The sequence below is a fragment of the Morchella importuna genome (assembly GCF_003444635.1).
Source record: "Morchella importuna strain M04M26 chromosome Unknown Morimp01GS008, whole genome shotgun sequence".
NCBI lineage: Eukaryota > Fungi > Ascomycota > Pezizomycetes > Pezizales > Morchellaceae > Morchella > Morchella importuna.
The window spans coordinates 986,974-1,014,831 of record NW_025763405.1 but is presented as its reverse complement, the minus strand read 5'-3'; the positions used below and the strand labels follow the sequence as shown (position 1 = coordinate 1,014,831).

Sequence of the window (27,858 nt, the reverse complement as noted above, 5' to 3'; positions counted from 1 at the left end):
TCTTACGTGAGTTGTCCATAAGCTGTACCGGCCAGACTTGTATTGATGTTGTTGCCTAACACTTCTCTGACCACCATACCAAGCCAAAGAATTTATAAAGGTTTAGTGGAATTACGGAGGTTGGAGATGAGCTCAGCTTGTCCACACTAAAAGTATAAGCATCTTTGGCTGAGGGATGGGGGCGCTATCCTCTTGTTGGCGATGCTTGCAGGTTCTCAACTTTCTTATCCCTTAAACCGTCAGGCCGAATTGAAAACAGCGGCACTTAAACCCTTTACGGTAATCGTGATGAAATCAACTCATAAGGTGTGGGAATCGTAGTCTTCGGCACGCCGCCGCATTCATGATGGGCCGTGATAGAAGTTCGTGCCCAGCGCTTCTTATATCACGGTTACCATAAAGGGTTTGAGTGCCGATTTTGATCTGGCCTGACGGTTTAAGGGATACACTTATTTGGGAAGTGTATGCAGTGGTCGATATGAGTTGCTCCGCCTCGGTTGTGGCCCCGCCTCGACTTTCTGTGGCTGTACATGCCAAGCCACCACTGAACAACCACAAACGAAGGCCATACTTCTATTATTGACCAATCAGAGGAGGCTGGCAAAAGACAGCTGTGATTGGCTTACCGGCTACCTACATGTAGTGAAACTTTGTCGGTCACGCAAACAGATATTCTATCCCAGCTGTCTTCATCCCATCCTTCATTTGAATATTACAATTCGGAGGTGTTTTCCAGCCGAAATAAAGTATCTACATGCGGAGTATTCGTCCGAACCCATGGAGGACTGTTGTCTAACAAGTGCGTCTTAGAATGGAGTTATCCCGAGCTTCACACCATCAGATCCAGGCCTGACTGTTGGGTGTCAAGAAAGTGAGTGCTGGATTACTGTATTATCAAAGATTTCGTTGCATGCAGCAGGGGTTTAAGCCAACAATAGACAACCTTTTCTCGAATTTTCTCGAATTTTGTGGTAGCACACACCAGAGTATGTATGCACATTATGCAGATAAACCACAATTCAAAATAGGAATACGCACTTGGAAAAAGTTTTGAGTACTTATCAATTCATGCCACGGCCTGGAACACGTTGCATTGATCTCTGCAGGGGGGATTTGCAAGGCTCAAACGATCAAGATGGTGGTATATGTATGCTTTGAAGCGCTCACGGGGTACCAGGATAAGGAGGTATATACGGTTATTTCCTTCTACAGAACAGCTAGGTATGCAAGAATAGGTGAAATTGCAATATCTCATGAGATTGTAACGGTTTATCGTCTCATATCATATTTACTCCAAAATTGATTTCATCATATAGAGAAATCCCATGCCCACATCACCACGGCAATTGTAACACAATATCCCTCGAAAAGCGTTCAGAGTTCGCCCAACTGGGATTACAAAGTTATAAATATCAATTAAGGAACAAAATATAAATCTACTGGTTGTTGGGCGTAAGGGCATACGTGTCTGAATTGAATATGAAGAGGTTGAATTTCTTTCGGCATTTGAAAGCCAAGGCTTCCGATGCCTCGAAGCCTTCCGAGTCATAGATTGTTGCCCTTTTGACTTGAAGACTATTTGAAAAAATCTTCAAGGCTGTTTTCATACATACGTGTAATGCATAAGTACACGTGCACAAGAAACTGAGGTCCCTTTATACATGTACTTTATGTATAGTACTCGGGGTGGTGCGCGTATTCACTAGGAGCTTAGTAGTAGAACGGTATTCTTCTTACAATATCGGTTTAATTCGGCATTTTTCACTAAATGAAATGCATGTAGTCCTATAATATGGTAGTGATTATTTCGCCCCTTTTTTCGTACTGTATACATATATCTGTAAATATCATAAAAAGCTGCAGTCTCTACATGCATAGTATAATAGCTGTGCTCTTGACAACTGCATGTATTCTTTCCATTTGGAGGGCTCAATTGGTAACTGGATCCCTGGATAGGGTGTCCTGACGGTTGGCCCAGAATGAAGATATGGCACGCAGGGAGTCAAGGAATATTCGAAGGAAGTTTTGGAGACGCCAACGCACAAGAAAACGGCAGGCCCTACCAATAAAATGCATTGATACAAGCACACCTGATCTCTCATAGATGGTTTAGCATGTATCACCTCACTCGTTTTGTATAGGTTTAGGTATGTCTAACAGGGTATATACGTGTAGGTACGTACGTACTTTACCGCCCGAAGGGTTTTTTTATATACCTCACATAAACCTTACCAAATCCTTAGCCCAGAGTATAAGGAGTTTATTCACTATAATAATTTGTTGATATGATTTAAGCATGATACAAGCCCGAAAACACTTTAAAATGTCTAATCTCCCGGGGGAGTCCTCATAAAACCATGGTTTGTCTACTTGTAACAGTTTGATAAGGTCTATAAGGTAAGGCTTATAAAAGAAACTCGAGGCGGCTACACCCAAATCGCGGGAACTTGGAAGTGGATTCGCATTTTCTAAAATCACATGTGTTTTGTTTGATTGGCAAGGCTATTCTATGTACGTTTCATATATATCGTCCTGACAGAAAATCGCCATTATATTAATGCATTAAGACAACGTAACTCTAACGACTAGAACCCCGTGATACATCCCTGAAGCTTCTAGGAGCCCTGAATATCTTCGCGTCACTATCTAGCTCGAAATTTAATTTTAGTGGTGAATATATCCACAACACAAGCTAGCAAATGGGCAACTACAAGCAGGTTTGGTCGACTGAGTGGACGTCGATCGAAAATCGAAGATGGAACTAGTATAGTACTCGCCTCGAGCTCGGCCTGCAGACATGGGATGCGGGTTGGAGTTTTTGCAAACGGATGTGCTTGCGTGTTAGAGTTTTATTCGGAGCAGGTAAGAAAGGCCCGGCCGAGCATGAAAAACGTACGGATGTGTACCGAATGATCTACGTAGCTAACTACATACGTACATGTATTTAGTGGTAAATTGCAGCGGTTCATGCACGCTGGTTGGGTGGCAGCTAGTTCGATGTACAACGATACAGTACGCCCCGCGGGCCCTTGGCCGTGAAAAGAACACAGAAATGTGCAATAATAGATAAACTGAGGCCAATTAAAGGGCGGGGTGATAAAAATGTAGCTTTGGACAATGGAACCTAAGAAAGGCATTGTAATTGAGCGAGTTCTGGGAGGACTAGACGTACATACATGCTATGAAGTCCGTTTTGTCTAGATCGCCTAGGTACATGTAGTAACGGGTCAACTTTCTTATTGAAGCCTTAGGCAGAGTTATTCAAATAGCGCCACAAATCCCTACGGGAGTGAAAGTAAAGAATTATAAACTGGACATCACATGGATTATTATTACATTTTGAGCGACCTTTGACGCATATGGGATCGGATTCATATATACCGAAGAATTATACACACACAGCATTGTCAGCTTTCAGACCAAGTACACTCGTTATACGCAGCTCGGCTATTTTAAGGGTAAATTTGTGGCTTGCAAAATGAATTCCTCAAATCTCACCAGGAGCGATGTAATCGCTATTGTTATCGGAGTTGCAAATACACTGGTCAGTGTATTCGTAATTATAGTTGTCGAAGTGTGGAGATACTATACTGGAAAAAAGGTATAAAGCTAGTTTTCTGTCCCTTCACACCGTGATTTTGAAACCCTTGAGAGAAGCGACTAGTCTATGTGTCTGCTTAATAGTATATACTGACTGATTTGTTTGTGGGAAGCTGGCACACAGAGATGAAGAAAACCTCGTATCGGAAGCCGCAGAAAACGAGATCGAGCTCGGAGCTACCCCACTACGGCGCCTGAATAGCAGTAAGGCATGCGCAGTCAACCAGCGCTACAGCTTCACAGAGCTGTCAAGAGTGCTGGAATCTCCTCCACCATACCCTAATCTCCCCCAAAAACCATCAGCAGCAAAGCTAAATAACGCTTAAACTCTCAAGCGGATCTACCTTTGATTTCGTTAATAACACCAAGCACGTCTTTGCTTTGCCCATATACATTTTACAACAAAACTACTATAACGTTTGTGTCTGCGCCTACACTCGTTTCGGATGCGGCCATCTTAGTCGACATCTATTTGCATCTTCGCCTATATTCCTTTAAATCGTCTTTTTGTCTTCGTCTACGCTCGATCATTCACACTGTTTTTTCTTTCTTCGTCTAGTCCACACTCGCTCACCTCGCTCACCTCGCTCACCTCGTTCCGACGGACACTACGACAGCTCGGAATGTCTCTACACCAAAAAGCATTATTAACCATAAACAATACCGAGTCGTTGGCCGCGTCTGTTCGGCTTCTTGGTCACACTTTCAAATAAAACGACAAACCTTGATTACGAGATCGATCGAGATCGCGCCCTCCTGGGCCATTTTCTACTATCCACATTCTACAGGCTTGAGGAACTTGTATAACATTGAACACATCAGAAGGTTGAAACGTTTTGCTAGAACCTCTCGGGATTTATCGGTATAAACTTACGTATACCGATCGTGGCGGGCCGCACTCATTAGATATTCCATTTTCTTTTGGTATCAGATTGTATTCTACCTTAATTTCTTAATTTACTTTTAACTATACTGTTTTTTTTGATTTTTACCTTCATTACTTAAATCTAATTTTATTGAAACCATGTACTGTATATACGCACGCGCGGCTAACCGTTCTTTTCTTTCGATCCACATGCACACTTTGAACCTATAAAATGCCGTACTTCTATGATAGTGCCCGGTACATGATGGTTGGTGCTGTGTATGTATCTATCTGATCGATCAATCTTGATATCGGGAGAGCCCCGCTCACCACAGTTTTGGTTATGTAACCAACAACTAAGGCCCCGTCCGTGTTTGTCAATACCTGAGCCTAGTGAACGACAGGACATGTCGTTTCTACGATGCACTGGTAGTTCCGCCCAAGAGCCAATTAGGTACAGATATAAGCTATCTCCGAAACACCAAGAAGTAAGCGTAGGGGAGCTATTGTGTCTGCGATGCTTCCCGGAAATGTATTGGCCGCCTTGTCGACGCACCTCGAGCCCTAGTGATTGGGATTTTAGGACGAGTTCATCTGATGCATTCTGCCTCTTACGTAGGTAGTTAGCGCTGCGCTAGTACTTACTTGAATTTGGAGTAGAGTACGTACTATTCTTTTGGTGGTAAATTCTTTGAAGCTGAGGATTTGGAAAAGTACTTTTCGGGTTGCTCGTTTTGCAATCATCCAGCTGAGCCGTTGCATAACAGCAAACGGACTACTATCTGCATTTTCTATTGGTGGAAACGCATGTAAAAAACGGCGTGAAGTACATGTATGTAACCAGAACGGTGTATGAGGCATGAGGGGTAGGTTTACTGAACGCTCAAAAAGGCCGGATATGACCTTGTGCATGCCCACTCTGGCAACCACTTTCCGATTCCACGTTTCGTCACTAGGCCACCTCACATCGTTTCCTATTTTCTTTTTCTTTTCAAAACGTATGTGGTTTCCAGACAACAGGATATCCGAACGCACCCTGAAGACTGCAATCTCTACGTCCCCAGGCTCTAAATCTACTCGCCCACAGCTGGACAAAACCTACCGCCAAAAGATGTCCCGTGTACTTTGTGTACCTAGCTACATGTAGATCGATGATACTCCAACAAGCTGTATGCAACTACGGTACAAATAGAATCGCAGAACCAACTGTCCCATAATAACTTGTGCCGTTTTTCTTTCGCGAGGAGCCGGGGGTTACATATCTATAGGCATTCAGTATGCAATCCATAGTTATTGGTATACGAATTTGAGGTCGTGAAATGCAATGAGCCTTGTCGCACGGCCCCCACTTAGTAATGTAACCATACGCCTCTTTCTGCCTACTGACCTGGCGCGCCAGGCAACACTACGGAGCTACATAGAAAGTTACCTCCAGTATTACGGGGGATCCAATGCCTATATCATGTATCGAGTCCTTATTCAATTACAATGATCGCGAGCTCTCATGTGGTGTTTGTGAGGTTAAGATTCTCTGCTTATATAATTACTATACTTGATCTTCACAGGACGAGAAAATAGTACGGATATATATATATAGATGAACGAACGGGACACCCACCGCCACATACATTAGACTTGTAATTCATTATATGGGCTTTCAACCACAAACATATATGAGTACTCCTTATCTGCAATTGTGTATATTTGATTTTAAATTATGAGAGGGATCCTGATAAAAACTCTGCTCTGCATAACGACTTAGAAGCGACAAACCACACAGCATGGGCCGCCCAACATTAAGGCTGCATCTTTTTTCCCCTTATATGAGGCAAATTTCAAATGTTAGACACGCACTTTGATAGATTGCTGGATCACGGGAGGCGGAACAACTGAACCCCCTTTTGAACCAGCCTCTCTCACAACACATCAGCCAACCAACGCTTGCCCCACTGGTTACATGTATTTATGGATTGAGCACTATATGTAAGGCTGACGCACCAATGGAACTCACCACTGTGTAACATAGATTTGACTCCACACGTGGACGCGGGATAGCCTAGAACACATATATCTATATGCTAACCTTTGATTGGCTACTTACGCAATCTTGTAACCAAACTCCTTCCACAACCGTCTATCGAATTTCGGTTCCTGGCGTGATATACGGTTGAGGTGAACCCCATACATCACTCGCCTGCCTGGATCGCGGGAGGAATCAATCACGATGAGATAGAAACTCAGGTTGTGATGATACGACGTACGCGTAGGTACAGCCCTACCTCATAATATATCACCATCACCGATGATCACTGAATATCCGGGGTTACCGCCGGTTACTAGGTAAAATGGCTTTGTAGTAGCAGAATACATAAAAGGCGTTAATTTCACTACGGTCTGCCTGACAGAGATGTACTATGGCTACGGGTTACCCAAATCCTTGGCCAATCGGGCCAACGCCAACGCCATTAACCACCACCACAGAGCAGAGCCTACTGTAACCTGTTGGAAGAACCGGATCGCAAGACGCAAACACAAACCAGCTCAGTGACGGCAGAGAATCAAACACAAATTGGATGATGTGATGCGATTTAGTGTTGCGTCATATCATACACACACACAAACAATCCGGCGGCTAGTTGAGCCTAAATCCTTAGGCAGAAATGACAGCAGTGTGTTCTATCAGGGCGAGCGTCCTTACCTCCTTGCCTCGAGGACATGTCCTCGATAACGCGCAAGGACGGTGATCCAAAAGGACAAGGGGTCTCGAGAACAATATCTGTCCTCGCCTCGAGGACTTCCAAGGACAATTCTTGGCTATATATAATATAATACACATCTAATATATATGTTCTAATTGGATGGGGTCACGGACAGAGCGTACCATTAATCTTGAGAAATATCACTTTTTTTTTTGTTTACCGGGTCATTCATTGCTTTATTATTCTTCAGGACATCAGTGACAGACCTTGAGGACCAGGACAGAGGTAAACGAGGACACCCCAAAACCTCGCCTCCATCGTCCTCGTAGAACACACTAGATTACAGATAGAGATACATGATAATACCCTCACATACTGCGATCCACCAAATATATTAACTGAGTTAGGGTCCGCCCGGCCTCAACTATATCAAAGAGAAATGAGAGTAGATGTGATGCTTACGAATCTCGGGATCTCACTGAAGTTTGATATATTTTCTGAAGTTATTGGAGATTAAAATGGTCTTTTTTTATGTGTAAGAGCATCCCGGACAGGATTGCATGGGGCGGGTACCCGTTTTTGTTCCTACACGCTGACTTGTGGCGAAAAGGCGGTTTCCAGCCATGGATGGTGGCTGGAAGTGAAGTTAGTCTTCCCATTGGCCCAAGAACAGCTTTATATGCCGCTTGGGAGCTGACAGGTCATCTTTAAAGCTTGAGACACCACACCTAAACATAGCCAAGCGGGACCTTGTAGTATCAGGCTCAAGAAAAGCATAAGTCTATATGGGCCCCAATTTCCCCTGCGCGAGGGATAAATTATAAGGACCTAATCAAGAGCTATTATCGCTATTTGTGAAAAGTATACCTGGATGGCACGGTTAATATCCGCTTTCAAAATTACCCTTCGCAAGGGCATTGTCCTGTTATTTAACATTGAGTTTAACATGATCAGGACTATGGGAATCAAGTGGTAATATATCAGCGCATAGAATGAGACCAGTCCACTACTATATGAGAGTAAAGAAGTGTGATTATGAGGCGAGGTTTCTTTCTGCCTCCCTCTAATAATATAGTATACTTATGCCTGAAGGTTCAGACCAGGCGGAGGCGGAATAAACACCAAATGTTTTGTCTTTCTGTGGGCCTCTGTGTGTAACGCAAAGTTAAATTGACATATTACGCTTAAAGCGGTTTATCCGCCTACCCCTCGAAATTTAAGTCGAGACATATTTCTTTCACTTCGCTCAAAGAAACTTTGCCATGACCATAGAGGAGGAGTACGAAAAAAGCATAGCTATCTTAATTTTCTCGCTGGTTGATTACTTCGCACTTCTTGATTTTGGCTAGTCAAATCCTGATATATACATACTCTACCAGTGCGAAACAGACTAATCTCAAAGAATAACCATCTAGAAATAATTCTTCCTCCTCATATTAATATAATTCGTGTTCTATCCTAGTGGGAACGCGCCGCCAGCCCAGTTAGACTTCAATTCCAATTGTAAGGTTTGTTATTGAGATACTAGTGATGATTGTAATCATGGATTATCACTCGGTTATTTAGAGATATCAAAATTGATTATTTGGTTTATTTCCAAGTTCCCTGATACTGAGAATATGGCAGTTGAGACCATGAATTGTGGGATAAAACGATAATTAACTGATATGCGTGTACCTACCATGGCAGGAAATGCATCAATTGATGCATTTCCCATACGAAAGCGGCTTGCAAATGCACCAGTTGATGCATAAGCTTGTCGAGGCCTCATTAAATGCATCAGGCTACACATTTGCTGACGATTTTACCTACACCTTTACCTACTGTCGAGGATTTTACCTACACTTTTTCCTACTGTCGACGATTTTACCTACACATTTCCCTACTAAGTACATACTATCGACGATCTTAGTACCTACACCTTTACCTACTGTCGACGATTTTACCTACACATTTCCCTACTAAGTACATACTATCGACGATCTTAGTACCTACACCTTTACCTACTGTCGACGATTTTACCAGCATCTTTCCCTACTTTGAAGTACTGTCGACGATTTTACCTACACCTTTCCCTACTAAGTAAATACTGTCGACGATCTTACCTATACCTTTCCCTACTGATTGACAATGTTCCTCAGGAAAGTCGTAGGGAAAGGTGTAGGTAAAATCGTCGACAGTAGGGAAAGGTATAGGTAAGATCGTCGACAGTATTTACTTAGTAGGGAAAGGTGTAGGTAAAATCGTCGACAGTACTTCAAAGTAGGGAAAGATGCTGGTAAAATCTTCGATAGTATGTACTTAGTAGGGAAAGGTGTACTAGGTAAAATCATCGACAGTAGGTAAAGGTGTAGTAGGGAAAATCATCAGACCGCGAATACTACCGTGACTGTTTTTGGTATTTCTTGTCTCTACTGATTATTGACTTAGATATTTTTGGATCTCCAGTTCGGCTACACTGGCATATACCTAGTATTGGGTCAGCTTATACGTATTGCGTGTACAGCGGTGGGTAATAAGTGATCAGACAGAACGCCACCAAAATACGCGTTTGCAGGCAAAATTCAAGTTGTGGCTAGGCCGTCCGATGACTTAATACCCACCGCTGTACTAGTAAGTGCTATATACTAGTATTGAAAAGATATAATGGTACAGGTGGTAAGCTCCAAGTCTAAGCTAGATAATCGGAAGGATTCAGGTTCAATCCCCCCACATTCGTTTGTTTTGCATCGGGGCAGGAGTGTTCTTCGGTATGATGCATTTACTAATCTCTTTACCGATGCCTTTACTGATGCCTTTACTGATGTCTTTACTGATTCCTTTACTGATGCATTTCAACCCACTGGCATGATTCAGAAACCCGGCACTGTTTGCATTTCTATTTTCCTGATATAAGTATTTCCCGAACTCTTGGCAAAACGAGACTGTGATGCATTAAGGATGCATTAGTTGATGCATTAGTTGATGCATTATCCACACGTTTTAGGAACAAGGCTTGATAAATTGACTGACGACTTTCACTGATGCATTTATGATGCATTTACTGATGCATTTCGTACCATGGTAGAGTGTAGTTATACTTCGGCCGCAAATTTGTTGGTACAGTAGTATGAAGTGGATATTTCACACTACGGCCAGATATGTGTATACCGAGAGAAAAATGATTTTAAAATGTGTGTTTCTTTGCTTCAATATGGTAATAGATATACGATACTTGTAGATACTGAATGTTTTTGAGGATTCCCCGTGGCCTTTTCCCCGAAGGTCTGCTGTAAAAATGCCGGCGTCAAAGTCCTTCCAGACTTAGCTATTGGTAAGTGTCATTGTAGGTACTAACGTTATTATATTCGTTGTCAAAACCGTTGTCAAAGCTTATCAAAACCCTTGTCAAAGAGGACCCTTGTCAAAACCCTTGTCAAAACCGTTGTCAGAGATTGCCGAGCAAAGTGATTTAATTTCCTAACATTAAGTCTATTTAAAACCATCCCAGAAGCCACTGCCTAAAAATTTCGAGCCTTTTTTAATGGAAAAGTAGAAAGCCATTTTCCCCCGGCTCCCTTAAAGGTCTTTCATCAACTAATTAGTCCCCACGTCTCTTCTCGAGGTGGGAGCGACATCGACTCTGTGGCTTTCGGAGCCAATCGGAGACCCGCCTGCTCAAGGATGGGTGATTCCCTGTCGCACCAGATGAGCTGCATGCGTACTTCCCTTATGCAAGATCCATTTACTGGCCCCCGACGTGCAACGTCCTTCCCGACGGGATATCGAGCCTGCAGCATTAGTGACCTGTCGGTACCCATTATGTAATCGCACATAATTTGTCAGCGAAAGGTTAACATAACGTCCAGTCTTGACCTATCCATGGTTATGGGTACGTGTAGATCTGGTGTCATGACATCCCGAGGGGCAGTGGAGTATCATATATCGAAGAGCATTGCAGAACGGTAAATGACGTGTTTTGGCAGCTGCAGTAGTTTACCTTCACTTGAAGGACACTGACAGTTGGCGACCAGGGGAAGTTCATGAGCCAATAGGAATCAAAATGAGCCTGAAGACCTTGCGCTAGCTTGGCCGTTTCTTGCCATCACCGTAATTATAACCCCGATCCTGTTATCATATTCGTCGAGCGACAGCGAGCAGCTGTAAGTATTTAACGAGAAGGACTCTATTTATGGACCAGGCTCGTATTTACCTCCCCTATTTGTTACTGAGCCTTGCATGTTGCGCTACTTGTGTAACCATATATATTTTGTCGGCCGAAAAAGTAGACGCTGATCAGTGATTGATTCTGCATCATGTACTATCATTCGTCCAGTAATGAGATGCGCATTTTTGCACTGCCTGACGACCAGCTGCAGGTACGTACCAAACTGGAGTTCTGATGTGTAGCTTCATTAGAATGGATCACAAACACGCGCAACCTATAAGTACACAGGTCCTATGTTCAAAATGTGACATTAATCATTACTACGTATAAGTGATCATGAAGGATATGTTAACATATCCAATATTGTGTCCTCACACGTCTCTACAGTCAAGTTCTTGTAACAATACATGTATATACCACGAATTAATGAAAACATGAGTAAATATAAGAAATTATCACTAGGAAGGCGTATGTGAAAGCAGTACGAAAATGAAAGAATAAGAGAATAGATCTCAGTGGGATCTAAAAATATGAAATCTTTGTAACAAAAGAAATCCCTTGATTTGGTGAGTGTACATGTACAGCCGCATTTGAAAAGTATTGGCACCTCCGAGCCAAACTCACGAGGCAGTCCTTTCTACTTTTCAATTGTCATATTCGAGACAGTTGCCAGAAAGAGCTGCAATCTCTCTATTGCGATCATACCTATCAATAAGTTGAGTATGCGCGAGTGCCATGGTTGTTGGTGGCTACAATTCATGAACGACTCAATATAGTAGGGTGCCAGTACTTTTCGAATGCGGCCGTACAGGTTTACATAAGAAATTATTGCCCTGGAACTCGGGCACGGCCAAAGAAGAAAAAAGAAAAAGAAATAGAACTCCCGACAGGTCAACCGACAGAAGATAAAGCCTCAATCCAGACAACTCAACTGCGAACGAATAACCCCTCAAGTTCCGATAGCCTGAAATCCCTTGTTTTTACTTTGCTTACGTCTTTCGTCGAGATCGATGATGAGAACTAATGTATTGTGGATTGGTAACACATGAAGGGACCACAGGTTGGGCTTCAGTTTCGCTGCGGCTGGTTTTTGTATTGAAAGGGTATATGGGGGAGGCGAACCCTGAATTTCCCGTGTCTCTGAGATTTTATAATATTTGACCATGGGCTGGTAATCGTTCAGATTCGATTGTGAAGATATCTCATCTGGGATTTGTATGGTTTCTGGTCTAACCGTATTTTCTTCATCTAATCCCTTATTACAAAACTCATCAGCTAAATGCACAGGGTAATTATCCCGGCTAAGGGTTCTGAGGAATACATACGGTTTTTCTTCCGCAGTGCTTCCAGTATTGAATAGTTCCAAGAATACTGGCAAAAAGTCCGAAAACACCGATGCATATTTGTATAACACCGATCATATCGCTCCGACTTAGAATCAACGGACCCATGCGTAAGTACAGAAGTACTTTGACCAGTGTATGTACGGCTCTTTCGCGCCGGAGGACGCACTTGATTTCTGAAATTCTCAGATTCCGTATCCAGCCCTCGATTGTATATCTTTGATGATGCTGAGTTGTCGAAACGTGTATAGGGCCTTACGGATCCTGTCCGTGCTGGTCGGCCTTAGATGCTCTTCGAGTGTCGGCGGTCGGAATAGAGTTTATAGGACCTTTGTGTATCGGAATTTTTGGGAGAGCTTTAAATAAACATAATCGTGGGAGATATGGGCTTTAGAGGGTGTGACAATCTCAGATCTTGTGTATACTTTCCCTACTTTGCGGGGAGTGGAAGGGGGACATGTAATATACATATATATAATGTCCGGCCTCGCTCATATCATGGACACGTACATATTTCTTTTTAAGCGGTTACCCAGGAACCAAGGCGCGAGCCCGGGCCCGTTCAGGCTCGTAACGTTCGCAATCTTTTTTGTTGGTGGAAGGCCACTCAGATGTGCTGTAACTACTAGCTTTCTCGTACAGATGCAAACGATCCAGTTAGCTAAAGCGATAGAATACTTAACCAAAGACTCCCCTTCTATCAGTAACGGCTCTCGAGGAAACCACTTTGATTTGTATGAATCGAAGGGAGCCACAGAGCGCTTGACAAGTATTTAGTCACTAGGGTAGCGAATTTGCCAAGACAATATTATCTAATGGATAAGTGGTATTCAGCCGCCGGTCCTGACCAGCCACATTTCATCACTCAAGGGACGCCGGACTCATAGTCACCGGCGTCCCCATATAATACTGAAGAGCCTAGGGGCCCTTTATTTGTGTTCGATTCTGAAGTAAAGCCGATAGTATACATACTCGGTTGCTTTGGTATCCTCTTATCGATTGTATTTCAAACGATTCAACTAAAAGGTCGGAATCCAATGTGGGGATTTGGTTACAATGACTCCCGAACTTTAAAGTAATGTGTGAGTAGAAGTGAGAAGAGAGGTCGTTACGATGATAATGTATCCTTTCGCTGTCTTACCTAGTACTAACTTACAACCCAAGGAATATAACTGAACGCTGCATTCAGATCGTGAGCAGCATTCAATAGAACATTAGTAGCTATGTAGGCCCTAACGTATAATGTATCTGACTTTCCAGAAAAGAAAAAGAAGGCTGGAAGTGCAAGCCTGGTTCATAAACCAACGGTGTTGGGGTGCAGAGCCTCAGGGTTACATTTCCCTCGTACAGGGGACATCGGGTTAAGCTTTCGAAGACGCCTCATGCTCACTGTGCCTGATACACATCTCCGGCGGCTGTGACCCCTACCCAATATGTGATAGAACCTTTCTATAATAGGTCTTTGGATGGACGGAGGAATTGGAAGGGTACCTCTGGCGTCGGGTATGGGTTTTTGCTCGAGCCTGGTTTCTTCTTTGGCCACAACGATCAAAGTTGGTCCTAGTTTAGCAATATGTAGCTATGAAGGGAAACTCCATGGGAGATCCTGTCGCTGCATTCATCTTTTAGCAGATGCTTGTTTGGGGCGCGGGCGTGATCGGAGAAAAGGAAAAACAAAGAAAAAAAAAGCTTACGTACAGACCAACTAACGCGTGGTTGATATCATCCGATTGGCTTCAACTTCAGGCTCGAGGTGAAGCGCAGATTTGTGACCCTCCAATATTTTCTTCTAATAGACGTTTCCACCACTCACCCGGACACCCCCCTCACCAGGGCAGTTTCCATAACAACAAGAAGATCTACTACTGGCTTCTATATCTCTTCTCAACCAATCACCATCAACTGTCCTAGTGAGGGGGGTGTCCGGATGAGTGGTGGAAACGTTTAGGGCACTGGGAGCCAAGATCCCTGCTACGGAGATTTAATAAGCATCAAGATAAATCCCGTACATGGTCAAGATCGAGATCGAGCAGCTAGTTCGTCGGAGTAGATGGTAGAGCCTGCAAGCTGCTCATCATGCTCGAGTGGAAGTGCAGATTCCGAATTCCCCAGTTTTCACTCTGGTATCCAGGACAAGGATGTCAGAGAAACGCATAAAGGGCATTGAATAGAAGCTTTGAGATCTCGAATGCCAATGCTTACGTGGTGAAGACAGTGGCAGGGAGTAGCAAGCTTAGATCACAGCCGTTGAAGTAAATAAAAAGACTATCTTTCATGAAACGTGGCGGGGGCGACAACTTGAGTTAATTAACAGTGGATGAAAACGAGTGTGGACAGGTGTGATTTGAGGTGGAGAATTCAGGCTCGACGTGATAAGTGGTGACGACGTTAACAGACGTGTTCATTCGGTCTCAACTGATGTCTTGGCATTTAATCTTTCGCCTGTCCTCGCGAATTACATTTAACATCAGCAACTCCGGACCCAACCCCAGAGAGTTCATAGGCATGATTCAAGAATCATGGTAGAGCTCCCACACCTTATAGAATCTTAGGCTCATCCTAAAGAGCCAAAGTCAAAGTTCTTACTTTCAAGTACATGTACGCGTATACAAGTATATACAACTGCGCATACGCGTACCCCTTAGTCTGGCAATACTGCCTACCCATAATACAGGAGTTATATTTATATGGGGGTCTATTATTTGATAAGAGAGATGATAGGATCTGTTAGTAAAGCCACACAGAATTTCCTTCTTTGTGGGGTGCAACATTTTTCACCAGACGAAGGAATACTGGATATTGTCTCTGTGCTAGGAACGTAATTAGAAGGTCCGGGAGCTCCCGGAACTAAGACAAAACTCCTTCATGAAGTACGCCGTCGGGCCTTAACGTTGCTGATCTTGCTAGGGACGCTCTAGGCCAAGACATATATAGTAATGTAGCTAATCATAAGAAATCACTCGAGCCTTATAATATTACCTCCCCCAGAGGAATCTCGCCGATCTGGGGTTCTTGCTTGATACAATGAGTGGAATATAGCCCATATCCGGGATCTCAATGCCAAACTAGGGTGATCACATCTTGACATTCCGAGCATACTTCACCTTTCAAAACATCGCCCTTCTTGGCATCTCGGGCCATAATGCTTGGTACAAACTCCCAGGTTCGGAAATAAAATCAACTCTTCTATCGCGCGAGAAGATTCTTGATCTATATACCGTTTCGAGAGAACTTCCCATATTGTCAGCTAGCCTAATGGATAATGAAATTCATATGGTCGGCGAGCCGGCCGGGTGGAGTTTTACGGGTTCGTCTATTTATTATGCCTGCTCTGCTCGACTCGTGAGATCACCTCTACTTGCGGCGAAACTCGAGCCCCTCAAGAAATATGTTTAATACCCTCAACAGTACCCAAGTGGGCAAAGTACTGGAAATATTCTTTGCGAAAAAGAGATCTTTGGTTCCAATTTGATATAGTGTGGTCGACAAGTCGAGTCCGCTCGAGTTCACGGCTCGAGCTTTGTACTCGGGCAAGAACGAGCAGGAGGGGCCACGAGCAGAGCTTCCACGAGCACTTGATAAAAATCGACTCGAGTTGCTCGAGCCTTTTAGTCATATAGGATCTTAGCATATGTTGATAGATCAAAGGCTACTATGTCAAATTGGAGCCGAAGATCTGTTTTTCGCAAATATCATTTTCAGTACTTTGCCTGATTAGGTACTATGTAGGGTATTAAACATATTTCTTGAGGGGCTCGAGTTTCCTCACGAGCACAGGTGATCTCACAAGTCGAGCAGAGCAGGCCTCGTAAATCAACGAGCTCCTCGAGCCAATCATCAAGCTCGACTCGATCGGGCTCGTCGACTACACTAATTTGATATAATACCTTTAACCTATCAAGATCTTATATGGCTAAAAGGCTCGAGAAACTCGAGTCGATTTTATAAATTGCTCATGAAAGCTCGACTCGACGTGGCCCCTCCTGCTCGGCTTTGCTGGGCCTTGCTGGAGCTGTGAACTCGAGCGGACTCGACTCGCCGACAACATTAAATGAAATGTAGTTAAATGTATACGTAGATATATATATTTTCAGTAGTTAATATTGGATATAAACGTACTTTTTATAGGATACCGTGTATTCGTCCGTATGGTATTAATTAAGGGAATTAAGTGCACTCACTCACGGGGTGAAGGCGCATCCTATCTGATAGCGGTTAGGGATTTAATATTTGAATCCAATAGCAGATCTCAGTTTAGGGAAGCCAAGGGTAAATGTAAACACAACCATCAGAGAGGATCCGCCATCACTGCGTGAGCGACTGTACACCTTTATTCTGCTCTGACATACTATAAAATAATCAACCGATGCATTATAGTAGGTTTATATAGGATAGAGGCAGTTCGTCCGCGGATTCGTTCTAATCTTATCTGAGGCCTGTAACACATATGCCACATGTAGGGTGCCTCCTACAGAACAGGATGATGGAATTGTAGTGGTATCCTTAGGTACTATAACTTGAACTTCAACCTTCAATTTCAAGTATTATTTCTCTCTCGCGGGTATACTAGCATCCACCAGCCCCCACTATTCCTCTTACCTGATGTGTGTTGATATTCTACCTGTAGCCACAACCATAAGGATCGGAGCTGGAAAGAATAACTTTCATATAGAATGTGGCTTTGTATCCAATCAACATAGTCATCTATAACTATTTGGTGTTGATAATTCGTAGATGTGTAAAGTGCCGTTGTGGTTACAGTCGAGTCGATGTGTGGGTCATGAGGCGTCATTCGGGCTTTCGTTTCTTATTACCATGGGGGGAACGCTGATATTTACTATCCCATGAACCGTAGAGGCCTGAGGTTCCAATTAGGTACTTTGCAACTCCAACCTCGATAAAAACACAAAAACGATATAATTCAGCCCTGTTCACTAATAACAAAGCTAGAAGCAGGAAAGTTTATCAAGCGATCCCAATAAGCGCTCCTAATATAGTACTTACAAAGCTGATGGTGCTATGAATTTAAAAGAGGTCACTTTATTTCAAGTGGGACCCAATTGGGTCCTTAACTCGGTTGTTACTGTTGACGGAATAGCTGCCGGCATTCGTATTGCAAAGAGGGCCGCAAATACTTGCGCGTTCATGATCGGCGAGAGGTGGTGGGGCCGGCCCCAAAAGGAAAAGAATAAGAGGGGAAAAACGAACAACACGTCTAGTGGAGTGTCCCCACGTGACCAGCTGCTCTGCATATCGGCGAGTTTAGTACACTGGAACGTCACGATGACTGGGGTGGATGCTATCGACTTGTATTGATGATAGATACAGGGTTCGTACTTGAAAATCATGAGAAAAAGAAAGAGAAAGAGCGAGAGAGAGGAAGAGCGGGAGAGAAGAGCGAGAGAGAGAAACAGGTCTAGCGGGCTGACAAGTAAGGAGAAAGACAGGATAGCACCCCCCCCCCCCCCCCCCAGCGGCCTCTTTGCTCCTCGGCTGATCCCAAATTCGAACTCCTGACAGGTAGAAACCTCCTTTAATTTCTTGCTGTTCGACATGCATCCAGGATAATATGTACTCCATAACAATAAATGATTGGTATATTTTCGGCGTTCCTAGAAGGCGTTGAGGGCGGAGACTATAAGCAGTATTGAAACAAAAAAGATCTCGAGGGTGAATCTGGTTCGGATTGGTGGTATGTATGGGCATGAACTTTCTCTCTGGCGGTCTGGCTGCTCGGCTGAGCTCAACTAGGCTGAGCTTGTCATTGAGAGGGCTAGTCAGAGTCATCTCTGGACCTAAACTACTGTGGATAAGTACGGTCATTCCGATACCCCTTAAGGGGTGGAGGAAGTTTCTGTCGAAATGGCGGTATCGGAAGCAGGGGAAATGAGGAGACAAAGAACAGGGGAAATTAGAGAGTTGGGAATGGGGTGGGGTGACCTAAGGAGGACGGATGGGTTTAAATTGTCCATTTCCCTTCTTTTATTTTTGTGTTTAGGAGTTGAGTAGTAAGACGAGGTGAGAGGTGGGGGAGAGGTGGGGGTAGGCTATAGGGTGAGGCGAGGAGAGACTGGAGAGAAGGGTGAGTTGTCGTAGATTTCAGGCCTAACCTACATACAATAAATCATGAATTAGCATGAACAGACAAGAATCTTTTGGATTCAAAGGACCGAACCCGATAAAGACTGGTAATAGGGATTTGGAAAGGGTAGCGACATCAGTTTCATCTTAAACAGTAGATTGGTGGTTATGTACAGAAAACACTCAAGTATAGCGTCTAGATATATCATCCGGCCTAGCTTAGTATAAAGTTCGAGCATGGAAAACGCTCGAGCTTAAACTCGAAATACCCCAGCTCATATCCCATCATGAGGGCTACCACCAGCTCTAAAGAGGAATTAAAGGCTGTAGATGAGAATGCTTTTAGAACATTTGCGGGTTCGTTGAATGCTCTGTTTCCATAACATGGAGATGCAAATAACGTTATTATAAGGGTGGAAGGCAAGCCTAGCTACATAGTGCTGCTGCTGCGTAGTTTCTAGCTGCTCCTTTCCGTAATTACGTAAGTGGAGATAGATATGGTGGTTTAAAGTATGGCCAGCGCTCCCGTACGTATACGTACCCCGATGGAGTGCGGCCAGTGCTGCAGCGCTGTTTCTGCTCTTAAATTTTCCAATAAGTGAAGATTGAAAATGATAGCGGAAATTGATTGCGGCTAATAATGCTACGCAATTCGTAATCTTCGTCCATAATTGGAGGCGAAAATATCAATGTTGCCCGAAAGCACGTTAGCAATTAACGCCAACGATGCTACGACAATATTTTTGTTCGTTTTCCATCACCATAGGTGAATTCGAAGACGGAACAATAAAGGAATACAAGACAACAGTAGAGAATCTAAAGAGTGAGGAGGGGCAGGAAGAACGTAAGAGACAAAGTTTAATTAAAGCCTTTGAGAATGCCCTAAACCCTACACAGAACATGGGTGTTCATCAATCATACGGGCCCACGTTGCATTCATGTAAAGTCGGCCATACATGTGTTACACGGTCAATTACAATATCTGAATTCGGACCGCATGCAGGGTTATGCCCAACTATGCTTGGATACCAGATATATGCTGATACCGAACACCGATACTACTACCTAGTTAGTTTGTAAGTACCTAATGCGATGCTTCTATATGGTCTGTGTTCGAGTCCCTCGTCTACCGGCGACTGCAAAAGGTTAATTACAACCCGGAGTTCTCTACTAATTTACTCTAGAGCAGTACTGATCTACGACTGAACAGCGTACACATTTTGGGGGCAGATCTACCTACAATTGAGGCAAATCATGTCACACAAGTGCATGTGATCGCGCACATCTCATATTATTGGCTGCCGAATGATGTACTATGATTCGCTGTCTCCGCCGGCCACAAGTGTGGATTACGAATACGAATACCCCGTCCCTCGAGGGAAGTAGAGCCACATAGTACGTAAAATCTATCAAAAAAATTCTGGCCCTTTCGGGTCCTCCTAACAACTTGATTATCAACAATTGAGTCTATACCAATCTCCCCTCAGTCCTTGGCTTTGATTTACTGTGATTTTTGTAGCATTGATAAAGACGCAAGAGTCAAGTACGCCACGCTAGTGTTTAGGATTACACCTTCCTAGTGTAGAATAAATCATCAATAGTCACTCGCTAGCTAATTAAGTTCAATTATATATGCTTACTAAGCCATCTAGGGTATGAATGCAGGGTCAATTTAATTAATGGCCCACTGTGTGAAACTATTAACTGAACTCAAAACAAAATTACCCCTTAGGGGTGACAGCACAAATACAAACATATCTGTTGATGCCTTAGAAATATTACTGGTCGGAATATAGAAGGTTGTACGAGTGAATGACGCGCATCAATTTTCAGGAGAGTAATGATAATGAAAATAATAATTAAGAAACGAAATTTAAAGTCTGCATGACATAAGAGATTCAATTTCAATGAAAGACAGAAAAGGAAGAAAAACCCCAATAAGGGTCAAGCCACGGCTAACCAACCAATAGGAAAATTTAAAGTGCATGCCCCATTCCCTGCGAATGCATGCGCGTGCGCGTGCGCGTGTACCTTCTCTGCCAACTCAGAACCATACATCACCTTTCGTAGGGGCGTTAGAGGGGCGGGGTGGGGTGAAGGGCGATTTCGGCGTCCGTTATGCGCTGTGAGGATGTCGAAAAGATGGAAAAGATGAAACTCGATCGAATGAATCAAAGCTCAGTCTATTTGAAAGGGTGGAAAGCTTATCTCGCTACCAATCTCTGTTGAAAAGGAGATACCAGTGGCGCACCGGAATATTCATTAAGGTTGTGATTAGTATAGCGCTCAATCATCTTGTGGTTTTATATTACGGTACAGTCGGTTATGGTCCTTCGGGCAGAGTCTAGATGATATCGATCGCTTCTACCCATAGCCACGAGTAGTTAAGATGAAAAAATTGACTTCATAATGAACCAAGTAAATATTTACTAAATGTAGTCTCGTGACCTGGGCATCCGTACAGTTTCTCGTACAGAAAAGGGAATTATAGGAAATGGCATATAGTAGACGTATACGTAGGAACTATAACTAACGCCATTAGTGAGAGCTTTAAAGCCAAAAATGAACACTTAGCTGGCGGGCCTAATACATACATGGGTTTGGGTGTTATTGCTGAGATGGGTGTTCGTTCAATCTGGATTGACTAGACCCTTGGACAGAATACAGAGATGGGATGTCGTTGGTTGTGGCGGCTTCCGGGGTGTCATGAATAGTACCGGGGTCGCTCGAAGTGTGTAGTGGTGCCGGCTGGATTCTGGGAGTTTCTACTGTGTCTATATCCTCTACATCCCCTGACTATCCATAGATAATTCGAAAGTCAGTATTATATATAAAGGAAGCATATATGATCGGCCGCTTGAGCCAGTAGTTATCTATACTCCTCGGACGGCAGGGTTGCACTTAAAGAGAGAGGGTAAACATATACATACCGACGATGATACAGTTCTACTTCTGCGGCGCCTCCTCAACTCAATGACTCCCAGAGCACTGACAATAACCCCCAAAAGACTGATAACGATTTCGATCAGAGCGAACACCTCGCTCTTGTTTAAAACTGGTGTACCCATTATGCAGTCTCGAATTGCCTACCGCTGTATGCTCTCTGTATAGTATCATCAGTGATTAGTGTTCCTTTGTTTCACTAGAGCTAGCTAGAGGTGTGTAGAATGGTGACTATTGTTACTCAAAATGGTGTTTACTTACTTTAGGTAACGTAACGGAGGTTGATCGTATATACGTACTACTGAGATTCGGAAGCGTTGTGTGTAGCAGGTCGATAGTTAGGGTGTGTTTAACCAAGGCAATAAATTAAAGATATAATGCCAGCCTATATCCCATACCCTAGTATAATGCACGTCCTTAATTTTAAATGTCAAGAGGATTAAAGGGATAGACATGGCCAGTTGTATATTTGGGCGGAGCCCCATTAGCAAGGCTTCAAACTCATCTTCAAAGACTTTCACATAATTAACGTATAACGGGACGTTGAGCGCTCGCGTGACGTACTCAACACACGCTGGCTAGCTTGACACTCTGTGAATGGTTTATTAGGATGAAAAAATTATTTCCCAATGTAGGCAGTTTGGTGTCCAGAGGCTCAGACGTCCGGTGATGCTATGGTGCATGCTCATAGCTTTTGTAGTTACACGAAGCATGATTCTGAATCGGCGAAATCTTTGCCTTCTATCCGTTCCCTATTCTTATATGCTCAAAACTCGCACCTATAGTAAGCGATTCAGCTGCCAAAGTTCTGCCACAAACTCCCGAAAGTATATGCCTTGAGCTATCGGAGGACTAGTCCGTTGGAAGAGGATTGGGAGCAACCAGAAGACTAGCCCATCGGAGGAGGAGGAGAGGGGGCTAGCAAATTCGAGCTTTGATAGTTGCTTGTGGTGTTGTGGAGTCGTGGAGTTGTGAAGTTGCAATTGTGAAGTCGTGCAGTTAATGTAACTTGTAAGTAGTAGACCAGCCTAGTTTTACATGTCAGCTTGCCAAAAATGTCTCTAGTGTGGTCGACGAGCCGGCTTTAGACGAGCAAGAGGAAAAGCTCGAATCGGCTGGTGATAACAGCTGCTCGCCTCGATTCGACTTGTAAGTTCTCGAGCTTTCCAGCGGTCTCAGATGTTTGTCCTTAGGTCATTCTAGGTGATATCGATTTCTTCATTGGAACGAGTGTTCCAGGGTTAGGATTTCCGACTGACCTATTTTGTAAATTAATCACTAAGGATATTGTCCGCATTTTTAGTATGGTTAAAATAACACCTCAAAATCTCGAGCTTTTCAAGTCGAGCAGTGGAGGGAGCTCGAGCCAACTCAACTCGTGAGGGTGGCTGCTCGCGACTGCCAAGCTCTGGGCTCGAGTTAACTTGTCTTGTCGACCACACTAAATGTCTCTATATGTATGTACGTTCAGGTGCACTAGTTAGATTTATCACCAATCTCAATACAAGTATTCGACTCGGGAATGTAGAGATGGTACTCTACGTACATGTACTTTGTATATATCTTCGTATCGCCTCACGAAATAGCTACTGTGGCCCAACACTCAGGCGTTTACAAGGCTTGTGGGCACCACATATCAATTCACATTATATCTTACATGCATGAGCCTTCATCCGAGGTCCTATCATCATACAGCGAGAAGTAGTCTGTCTGTCGGTGATTGCTATGGGAGCAAGGAATACAATACTAATTGGTACTTACATACATGTATTTGCGCCCCTAAAGCTCCGACGGCGCAAAGAGCCAGAACAAATTTGGACTCTCTCATTTGTGTAGTTGATAATTCACAACACTAGAGCCAAATATAATCCAAATATCGATGATCGTATAAGGAATGGATTCATAAAAAAGATTGCAGTCCGGCATTGCATAATAAGTTTACAAATCCTGGACTAGGAAATTTAATAGACAAGCATTGGATCTAGTAGCGCTTTCAACATTCTTCGCCACATACAAGAGGCTGAGATATTTATATGCACCCATTCATATGCCCTAGTACTACCTATAGAAAGCGCTCCTAAGGCAGATTTATTCTAGAGCTCATACAAGGCAATATCAAGTCAATTTAGCGGGATAGCCTCTGAGGTGATCCGTCACCTATATTACTTCAACGGCTACTAACTTGACACTATGTAATTACACCTTTATCATCGTAGCAACGAATCACTGAACTTATCATTTGCAATCTGCAAAAAATAATTAAGGCCCACACATTATTCCTCACGATCACCCAATGATTAACAAAGGCTAGCACTCCTATACCGTGTATCATCAAGATGGTGACTTTATCACTATTCCTCATGTGAGGACTTTATTCATAGCCTAGTCTTGGAAAGACAGGCTTCAAGTAATGAAGTTAAAATGCCTATCATTCTAGGCAGGTCAATTGTGTCTTTAATTTGTTTTATATAACACCGCCCCAGGTCTGCTAACCATCAGGACCGCTGTGTTATGTGTAACTTATAATTAGCAGTCTTTTGACATATCTGCGCGCCAGATCTTGAATGTCGTCACCAAATTATTTTATGATAAAGGACCGATAGGTTTTCAGTGTTATCCGCTTCTTGAATCTATACAGATTCCGTAAGGGCACTCGGTTCAGCCGCAAGGATGTTACATCTGAAGACCCTATCCCTTTGGAGAGTGACTGAGCATAACAATGCACTCTTTCTAATGATGTGAATGGTTGCACCTCGTGTTACACAACAGAGTGCTTGGGAGCATCCTGTACAAATTATCACCCTCGATAAGCGCATTGCGGATATCTCCCACACCTCGGAGAAATATGTAACTCAACCAAAAAGATAGGTCGGTTCAGATCCTAGCCGTAGCCCGGCTAGTCACGTAGTAGAGAAATTCAGACCAATCATTACATAATTATCGTCACTGTTCGACGACGAACCCCAGCCGCTGTATCTCTGTTCCTGTAAACTGAGTGTTTGCTTCGATGGCAAATTTCCGACTGTATGTGGACACAGCTCTTTATCGCAGTTGGAGCTAGGATTATCACGAAGCCCTTTGCAACAGTTAGCCTCAGTCAATATACTACGCTTTTCATTTCAAATACCCTCATGTGCATAATGAAGTGTCTATCTGTACTCGCAGATACCCAACTGGGCGAGAATCAATGCGGGGAGCTTGAACTATACAGATAGATTTAGGATCAGTAACGCCTATCACAACAATATTTTCGTTCCCAAAAGAAAAGAAACTTAAGGACTGAGTGTAGGTACATGTAGGAATACATACATGTAGACCGTGTGCACCTGTGCCGAGAATGTACCTGTGCCGAGCATCTTATCTGATCTCGAGGGATCCACTCCAAATGGTGGCTGAAATGCTGACTTTATTATAAGGTGCTCGGCACAGGTACATGCTCGGCACAGGTGCACACGGTCTATATGTGTTGTCCCCCGTTCCCCGTTAACGAGCCACGATATTGAATTTAGGCGTAGAGAGCCCGCTTAGCCATACCTACATACAAGGCTCTGGGATTTAGTGAGTGAACGAATCCTCACCAGTCAACACCCCATTTAGTTCACTAACTTAATGCCAGAGCCTTGTACATAACTCAAGGTGGTCGGACATGACTCATGGAGAGATGTGGGCAAGCTTTACTGAAAAGATAAGGCCCTGGAAATGTATTCTTTTTCTCTGACGCTACATGTAGTTTCCCTCTCTGATTTACCGCTTCAATAAGCCATGGCTGCATTTTCATCATTTAAATACCCCATGTGATCGCTTTCCAGAGGAGGCCTTGATAGGTAGCTGCAACCGATAGAGGTACACACATACCTATTGTTCCTACCCGCTTGATTCAATTGGACGAAGACAGCGGAGCCTCAATTGCCAACAATCCCATTATTGTTGTATCATATATCCTACGGATGTCCATGGGAAAAAAAGCTTGTAATACCTCATAATAAGAATATTTGACACTTACTTTCTTCATGTGCATCATGGCCGCTCTACGGTATACCAGGGATGCTACACTTCGGGTTGATGGATTTTTGCGAGAGACCTGAAGCCTATAACAGATCATTGCTGGACAGCTAATATATCCTATGCATGATGGGTATTAGAGACCGCCTTGACTAGTCTGCAGAAGGGAAAAGCTCAGCCAGCTCAGTCAGGTCCACCATTCGGTAATATCATGCAGCCAATAATGAGCATGTAATTCGTTCACTTTCATCCGCCCTTCACTCCACCCATAACCACCTTCCAGGGCGCTTAGTTGATAATGATGATCATGGAGCTATCATTTGAGTCGTTCCGAGAGTATATATGTTTCAGAACATATAACGTGATGAACATGAGGTTTCATGTAAGAACAATTCGAATACTATGAGGTTCTAACCGCCAGCCCGAATCCCCCAATTGGAGTGAAAGATACAGCAGCTCTTCAGATATTGATCTAACCTTCTAGGAGCCCGTGACATATGTGGCTCCTAAGGATGTATTTTGGATATCTATAGATATCACATGTTAATTGGCCTTAGAATTTGATCATATAGCTCAAGCTGAGAATGTAGACTCAAATATTCTGATGCAATCATGCTAGGTGCATGCATATGATGTGCATGATACCAAGTAATAGAACCCGGCTCCTTGTTTGACACATATGTCTAAAAAGCAACTTTTCAAGGTTTCGGACCCCGGAACATCACAGCTGCGGCTCGAATCTGCACGCCTGAATGACGATGAGTAGAGGCAGATAGAGATAAAGATTTGTATAGGACCTGAATAGAGCGGTGGTTTATGTCGAGAGATGAATATGAAAGTGAATAGAAGTGATGTGATTGAGGTGAGAAAGAGTGCTGAGTTAGCCACTGAATGCGCTACACATGAAGATGCTTCTTGGCACTCGTACTCGCAAGCCCCTGCAATCACTATGTCCCATACCTTGGCGAAACGGAACAAGCGCTGCGATTGGTGTTCTTTTTTCTTATCTCTTCCTCTGACGGGATAAAATATCAATACCACCATGCATTACTCCCCATAGTCTGACAGTCCCGGCTCATTAACAAGCTCGAGTGAGAATTCATGACATAGGTTCCTTGTCCGCGCTCACAGCAGTCACATACCGAGAAATAGGACAGCATGAACTGCTCAACGATGTCTTAGTAGTCAAGATACTCCTACATCGACAAACAAAGATCTGCCTTCTCTACATAGTAGATCAGCTACGTCATATAAAGAAGTACTCTGCCTTCTCGGTGTAGGGTGCAAGTCGCATAGTAGTGCCATTACGATAGGTTTAGCACGTATATGTATGGTGTAGTTTCAACTATATGTACATGTAGGTATTGGCTGGAATATACAACATTCCGTACGTTACTTGGAGTCCGCCGCGTATTGACATGGTGTTACAGCAGTGTCTTTGAGGCAGATCCGAACAAAAGAAGTTCGTTACCCAGGATTCCAGCATGGTCACCCAATGCAGTAATAACTAGGCGATACGATGTTTGGGTATGGTAGAGCGGACGAGATGCCCCATTTTCGTCATTCTATGACCGAACACGTCACCTCTTTATTGTTTCTCGTTTTTTAATCAAGCAGGAACTTACTTAGTACAACGTATATCGCCAGACTCTTGACTTAGATTTGCGTTGACGTAGCTTTTAATGTGGTGGAGACCATTTCTGACAGGTTCAAGTTTATATAAATTTTACGGCTACTCACATGTATGTCAACTTGTTCGGTGGTATACAAGACGTCTACCATAATGAACCTAACCATGTAACTACATGTATATTATGGCCCATAATCACACCAAGACAGAAGTGAACCTTGGGTTATGGTGTCTCCGAGTCATGCATACTTGAGGTAAGGTTTAGGTGAGGATACGACTACATCTGTAGTGCTTCCTGTAATTTTGTAGCTTAGAATTCGTACACGAGCAACAAAAAGCAAACAGCAAAAAGGAGGCCGGCCACCAAGCTATGGCTTAGCCCAAGAGTTGAAAATCTTGGTGATAATTACTTATATACTAGGAGACACATGCACAACAAGACCATGAGTTTAAATAAGGATCAATCGGTTTTCGTGGGATTGTGAGAATTTGCGCTCCGATTTAGCAATAAATCCATATGTCTACTAGACCTTCCAACGTGATATTGA

General features: G+C 43.4%; 2 protein-coding genes across 2 annotated transcripts; one reads left to right on the top strand and one right to left on the bottom strand.

Moving 5' to 3' along the window:
* Positions 1-3,478: 3,478 nt before the first annotated feature.
* On the top strand, positions 3,479-3,926 carry LAJ45_03751 (uncharacterized protein; the record flags this gene model as incomplete). Its single annotated transcript, XM_046113335.1, has 2 exons — positions 3,479-3,544; positions 3,714-3,926. 2 exons carry the CDS (start codon positions 3,479-3,481, stop codon positions 3,924-3,926), a joined length of 279 nt encoding a protein of 92 aa, XP_045973628.1.
* An 8,334-nt stretch (positions 3,927-12,260) lies between these two features.
* Positions 12,261-12,712, bottom strand: LAJ45_03750 (uncharacterized protein; the record flags this gene model as incomplete). Its single annotated transcript, XM_046113334.1, has 2 exons — positions 12,261-12,559; positions 12,637-12,712. 2 exons carry the CDS (start codon positions 12,710-12,712, stop codon positions 12,261-12,263), a joined length of 375 nt encoding a protein of 124 aa, XP_045973627.1.
* Positions 12,713-27,858: the final 15,146 nt, after the last annotated feature.